Genomic DNA, 7,271 nt, shown 5'->3' with positions numbered 1-7,271 from the left:
TTTCTTGACCCGGGTTGATTTCAACCCTCCCCTTGGGGGGAGGGTTGAAATCAACCCGGGGCGAAATTTCAACCCGGGTCAAGCGCAATGCGTCATGTAAACGCGCCATTCACTTTGTGCACATGGCGGGTTGAAATCTGACCCGGGTCGAACTCAACCCGGGTTGAAACGCTTCATGTAAACACAGCCCTAGGCAAAAAAAGCATAGAGATGTTATAATTTTTTCAATTCTCCTAACTTTTTTGGCATTACCTGGGATTAGAACCCGCACTATCGCCCTACATGCATTCCCCCATACACTTCGCATTCATACTCATGCTACCAAGTTGCTTCACGTTATGATCTTGCGTTTGAAAGCCCTATTTGAATATTGTGGCCAGCTGTATGTGGCCAGCTGTGTTTGATGGTATGGTACGGTACGGTACGGGACAGATACAGGATAGCGCCAGGCGTGACACAAACTCACAAACACACAAACACTAAATTAAAGCTGTGTGAACCCTGGCTAGCTCCAGACGTTACTGAAGTAACGTCTTCTGCATAGCTACGGGAATAAAGATTATTATAATTGTGACAGAGCTCTCGGCCATTAAAGAAGTTGTTGAGTCACCTCCATCATTACTCTGCGCTATATTTGTATTATAGTACATAGATCTACAATGTGCACTGATACATTACATATATCTACTATGTGTACTCGTAAATTAAGGCACAAACTCAAGGTGATGAAAATGACTATATAAATGTTAAGAGAATGTCATCTCACACTGCACACGAGCCTGCTGCAGCGGACAGGCACGTTGACGCTGCAAAGGTGGGCAGCTCGGCTGCATGTACAGCCGGCAGTACATCGCCATCGGCCAGTCGCCCCGCAAAGGACGCCGGCCCCACGCAAAAACTTCAAGAACAGACCGGTGAAGGTGAAGAGGCATCGGCTACTGTAGCAGCAGCATCGGCACAGTCCGCGCCTTCTGGCCACCACGATGCAGCCTCAGTGCATTCTGGAAGGGAAGTCCCCAGTGACTCTGATGGTGACACCGACGCAGATGGTGAACCACTACCGCCAGGCGTTACGGCATCAGAAAGCTCGACTTCATGTGACGGAGAAACGATGGATCTGTACGAGCTATTCCGTCACTCGCAGATCGAGCCCGAAGTGCCGGAGATGCCTGGGACACACACCTCTGCATTACCAGCGGACGTGTTGCAGTGTATCTTTTAGTGGGTGGTGTCATCCTCGCTGGATGTCTACACTCTGGAGAAATTGTCCGAGTCGTGCCGGCAGTTCTACTTGTGGAGTCGCTACCAAGTGCTCTGGCGAGCCGTATGCCGCAGAATATGGGGAAAGGCCACCATAGCAGCACCCGAACTATCGTGGCAATACCACTGTCAGACTGTGTCACATCCGCTCTACCATGGTTGTTATGTAAGCTCGACAATGTACTGATGTCTACACTCTGGAGAAATTGGCAGAAGTGTGCCGGCAGTTCTACTTGTGGAGTTGCCACCATGTGCTCTGGCGAGCCGCATGCCGCAGAATATGGGGAAAGGCCACCATAGCAGCACCCGAACTATCGTGGCAATACCACTATCAGACTGTGTCACATCCGCTCTACCATGGTTGTTATGTAAGCTCCACAATGTACTATCGTGGTGGAGAGAAGTCGCTGGATGAGTTCTACAAGCCGTACCACACCGTTGTGTAGTAGAAGGGAAGCAAATGAAATGCTGGGCTCTTATTGCGAGCTTCATTCTTATTCATAGCTTGTGGAGCAATTAAGGGGCTTTGAGAGCCCCTTGTTGATACCTCTAATGACTTTGATCTTCGGTTTATATAGGTTTCCGCCAGCTGTTGACAAAGGAAAATCGTATAGATGAAAGATTACGGGAGGAAAAAACCGTACACACTTCTCAAATGCGTTGCTTTTAGTAGTACACCGTACATTTTGTGCAGAGTTCATTATCTGCACCGTACTATAATGCATACGTTTTTTCCTCCCGTAATCTTTCATCTATACGATTTTTCTTTCTCAACAACTAGCGGAAACCTATAAAAACAGAAAATCAAAGTCAGAGGTATCGACAAGGGGCTCTCAAAGCCCCTAAATAGCTCCACAAGCTATGAATAAGAATGAAGCTCGCAATAAGAGCCCAGCATTTCATTTGCTTCTCTTCTACTTTTAGTAGTCTTCAGTGGTGCTGAGTTACCATTACTTACCAGAAGAAAATATTCTTTCATACCACACCAAGTCTTTCTGCACACAAATCACAAACCACCCAATATAATGGTACAAAAGCATAATGGAAGTGAGATAATACATGTAACCTCGTTCTCAAATAGTTTGTGCATGGCAGGGAGGGTCTTATGGCTTTTTGTGCCCTTCAGGGTAGCCCTTGGGCCTACGGCCCTCATGCTAACCTGTCGGGCACTAACAAGCCTTAAAGCCCTCCCTGCCATGCACTAACCTATAAGTAGTGCTTTGAACTACACGATACTTGAATACAATCATGGATATTTACGTCAACCTATAAATAATGAGAAATGTTTTACCATTCGTTGTGAAAGTAGTAATTGGATACATCAGTGATTTGGATGTTTGATTTGAATTGGAACAAGAATGCTTTCGGCCAGTCTTCCAACGCCAGGGGAGAAAACCACTCTTGTCTCCGCAGGAAGCAGTGAGTCAGCAGAAGACGAAAAGGCAGATCAAAACATCTGCTGCCGGATTATGAAGGCGATGGCTGTACTAATCTTGTTACTGGGCGTGGTGTTTGCTCTCATTTGGGTATTATTTCGTTGATTGGCGTTTCTGTGATACGGTCTACTAAATAATGCAAATGGCCTGCTCCACGCTGCTGATTCACACAGGCTAGGACCTTCACAGCTGATGCATTCAAGCTAGAACCCTCGCAGTCCATTATATACACACATTTTAATACAACTATTAAGACTACTTGAACCTTATGTTGTTACCCTCGAGAGATTTAACCGACCGCGCGCCAGTGAAGGATAGATGATCGGAAAAAAATAGGCAGTTGTATTTAGTATTTGCTGTCTATTATTGCTCAGAAATGTGATAGGATGCGTTGGAAAATGAAATTCACGGGATGATGACCTCAAAGAGCGTAAGCAAAGAATCAATGATCTTGAATTGGTATTGTCAACACCAGTACTTCAGTACCAGCTTGTAATATCTTGGAATTCTGTGAAAGAGAGGTTAAGATGCACGTTATTTCTGACGTGACGCGAAAGTTCAGCTCACGTTATTTGGCTCACACGTCGAAAAATCAACGCGAGTGACCTGCTTCTCATGTCCAAATTTGGAGTCACGTCGGAAATACCATGCACCTTAACCTCTCTAATGTCCACTAATACCGCCTGTTCATTGCACTCCCAACTCATCACAACCACGCGCTCTTCAGCCGAACCATACAGACACCAGCAAGGACACTTCCGTTGAGAGATAATATTGCTCCACGCCCCTAGACAGCTGTTTCGCTCCCTGTCGGAGCTCATCAGTAGAGGATGATAATGATGATAATGGAGGAATGATCATTCTTATACACCAGAAATGGCGCAAGTGTGCGCTTTCCACATATATCAATGGCATATGCAAGCTGCTAAAATGGTAAAGTGTGAGAACAGCGATAAATAATCATAGTACGCGCTCATTGGTGGAGAAACACACCACACAAGCGACGAAAATCTTACTCGGAATACTGATGCCAATGGAAAGTACACGTATGTTGTTTATTATTATGATGTTGCAATGTCCATGTATGCAGGCGAGGCGAGACTCACCCCCGAGATCCCCCAACGCGACAGGCTCGGTTGCCGTTCAGGATTCACACCGACCTGTCCGCCCGTCAACAGGATCGACAGCGGGAGGCCCCACTGATGCCGATGTCGATGCACACCAGGAAACTTGTAGTCAGGAGTGTGATACTAACAGGTCTAGCAGCAACCACCGACAAACGAGAGGCCAGCTGGGGCATTCACTCCAGTCAGGAATGCTTGGTCGACGCTTCGTATCAGCAGCTCAGCTCAGTTTGATCAAAGATGTTGCAGATGCGTCTTGCTTTCCTCCTTCCTTCTTCACCGACTCGTCTTGTCATCCCTCCTTCTTTCTTCACCGACTCTTCGTGTCCACTCTGCTCTGCCACTAACGGCGCATTAAAACTTCAGAACTAAAATATTGTCTAGGGGCGTGGAGCAATATTATCTCTCAACGGAAGTGTCCTTGCTGGTGTCTGTATGGTTCGGCTGAAGAGCGCGTGGTTGTGATGAGTTGGGAGTGCAATGAATTGAAAATCTGGCCGAAAGCTCTGTCGCAATATTTTAGTTCTGAAGTTTTAATACCGCCTGTTACTGAATAATCAGTTCATGCGATAACATTGCACGACACTGTCGGACGGTATTGACGTTCTACAAATAACTGGCTATGCAGCTCTAGAACTCCCCCCCCTCCCCCCGGGAGAAATGAAAGTCCTCAACCCGATAGACGTGTGCGTGGAAACAGGCATATGTAAGTACGTGCATGTGTTATATGCTAACATCGGAGGGGAAGGGGATGGAAACTAAGAAAAGCACGAGCGGAAAGTCTCAGCTGTGAAGGAAGTTAGCGGATGTAAATGTGACTTGCTTGTCGATGATGACGGAGCAAGGAACTGCACGTTACACTCTAATATCCACTAACACTACCAGTTTACTGCACAATCAGGTCATGCAATAACATTGCATAACATGTTATCATATGTATGAGAATCTCCCAAGTTGGATGGCTGTTGAAGGGTGCATCGGAGGTGGGCTTGGCCAGTAGCCAGTTAGTTAACCAGTTAGTGGTTGAATATCAGTCCCGTCCAACAGTGTCGTGCATTATTATAGCCTGACTATGAGCTGATTGTTTGGTAGCTACAAAATGTCATTTATAACAAGTTCTGAAGTTATCATTCGACACGTCAGTGATTGATCATACTTATTATTAATAGATGTTAGGTTAAAGAATGCGAGGTCCGGTATTGTAGATTTAAAGAAGCTTCTCTTCAATAAAAAAACACCACTCGTCTGAAGACACGGGCCAAAGTTACAGTGTTGTGAAGTCCTATGGCTGAATGCAGGATACTAAAGAATGATGAAACATTCCACGTCCGAGTTTTCCCTCATCCACAGGAACGTCATCACAATAAGGGTGCCGCGATCAGGGTGCATACTGGTAGAAGCCGGCGAGCCTGCACCTATCCAATTTACACACCTACAAACTCAATCTGGCATAGTCCGAGTTTGCCGCACGCTTTGCAAACGTTGCCCATTCAAAACCTATTCGTTATTTCGTAAGAAAGATGCCTCTGCATATGAGACGGCGAATTGTGCCTCAAGCAAAGGCACCAACAAAGAGTACCCCGATTGTCCCCAACGAATGCCGTGAAGTAGCAGAGAACGACAGAGAAGAGAAGTGCATCTGCTGCCGGATATGGAAGCCAGTGTCTGTGACCGTCTTGGCGCTGGCCTTAGTGTTTGGTCTCCTTTGGGTGTTGTTTCGTTGAGTTGTCTCTCCCAGTAAACGGGTTGCTCAATCATGCAGATGGACTGCGGCACACAGCTGATGCACACAGGCTAGGAACTTCACAGCTGATTCACACAGGCTAGGACCCTCACAGCTGATTCACACAGGCTAGTACCCTCACAGCTGATTCACACAGGCTAGTACCCTCACAGCAGTCCATATTATACATACATTTTAATAAAATTATTTTAAAACCAATGTTTTGGAATGGATGTATTGTGAATACTACCTTATGTGGGTACATTCGAAAAATTTAACGGAACATGGGATATTCCTTGAGAGATGATCGGTTACGTGGTATTTAGTATTTCCTTTGTGTTAATGTTCAGCATTGCGGTAGAATTCGTTGCGAAATGACAACCGAGCCCGAATTTCTTGAGTTATTTGCCTGTATGTGATACTGAAGTAGAAACCTGGATTATTCACGGGATGATGAGCTCAAAGAGCCCAAGCAAAGAAGCAATGAGGACAAATTTCGAAGTTTTCAAAGAAAATCGACGGTAGTATTGAAGACTATGGGTGTATGTTTCTGACAGGCCGCTATCCTGAATTGGGAGATATTATAGGATTAGTATTGTCTCCTCCTGTACGTCACCTCATTCTTAACCTATCTTGGGGTTAATGCAAGATGTGACTCCGAGAAAAAGAGGCCATCAGATATGGCCATGGTAACAAGGTGACACCACAGACACGATGCATGTTTTGGCGATCGTTTCCACAATCTCTGGAATTGTCCTAATTATTATTTTCTAGAAGTGTCATTGGCTTTTGTACCTATCCGGGTTTTGAAAGGAAGTTGTAACAGCACCCGAATAATGCCTGCGTTAGATGCTAAGGGTGCCGAGTGACAATACCCCTCTCGTCGCTACACCATGCTATTCAGATAAGTGCCGCGGATGCACTCAGGCTACAAGACCACAGTCTGAAGTTATCTGGTGCAGATTTACACAACCGACGTTCGTCCTGGAAGGGTGAAGGGTAAATCAGGAAAATGTATTTGGTAGTTCCCGAGTTTTTCTAGTCAGAAATGCAGTGGGTATAGTTGCACAATGTCTGCTGAATGAACTCAGAGGGAGAACATACGATTATAATTATGATAGAAAGAAGGACTGTTTCATGTTGTCTAGTGTGTGTGTTCCCTTATGGGTAAAAGGAAATCTGATAGATTGTAGGCCAGACGAACGCGGACGAATTGTACCACACTAACGTGGCACAATACACGATGATTGGATACACGGATGTACAATGTGTAGTCATAATCCCAAAACGCCAGGGGAGAATACCCCACTAGTGCTTACTGGAAGCAGCGAGCCAGGAGGAGATGATAGGAAGGAAAAAGGCACCTGCTGCTGGCTTATAAAGCCAGCGTGTGTAATAGCCTTGTTCCTGGCGGTAGTGTTTGGTCTCCTTCGCGTCATGTTTCGTTGACTTTCGTTTGTATGGTACTGTCTGCTAAACCATGCGAAAGGAGTGCTCCACACAGCTGATGCACACAGGCTAGAACCTTTACAGCTGATACATCCAGGCTAGGACCCACACAGCAGTCCAAATTTTATATGAAATAAAATTATTTTGAAAATGCTTCGGAATGGATGTGCTGTGCTGAGGATACTACCTATGCGGTTACTTGACATTAGGCGGTGGTCCCTGATCTTTCTCAGAAATATGGTAGAATACGTTGCAAAATGGCAACCGAGCGCCGATTTA

General features: G+C 45.7%; 1 protein-coding gene across 1 annotated transcript; it reads left to right on the top strand.

Annotated features, from left to right (window-relative positions):
* Positions 1-754: 754 nt before the first annotated feature.
* LOC135825107 (F-box only protein 9-like) lies at positions 755-1,785 on the top strand. Its single transcript, XM_065337844.1, is given in 2 exon segments — positions 755-1,440; positions 1,484-1,785. Coding segments are annotated over 2 exon segments (909 nt in total). The 3' UTR covers positions 1,707-1,785.
* Positions 1,786-7,271: the final 5,486 nt, after the last annotated feature.

The sequence above is a fragment of the Sycon ciliatum genome, chromosome 9 (genome assembly GCF_964019385.1).
Source record: "Sycon ciliatum chromosome 9, ocSycCili1.1, whole genome shotgun sequence".
Taxonomy (NCBI): Eukaryota; Metazoa; Porifera; class Calcarea; order Leucosolenida; family Sycettidae; genus Sycon; species Sycon ciliatum.
The sequence above is the reverse complement of the archived record's forward strand: the minus strand, read 5'-3'. Positions and strand labels throughout refer to the sequence as shown.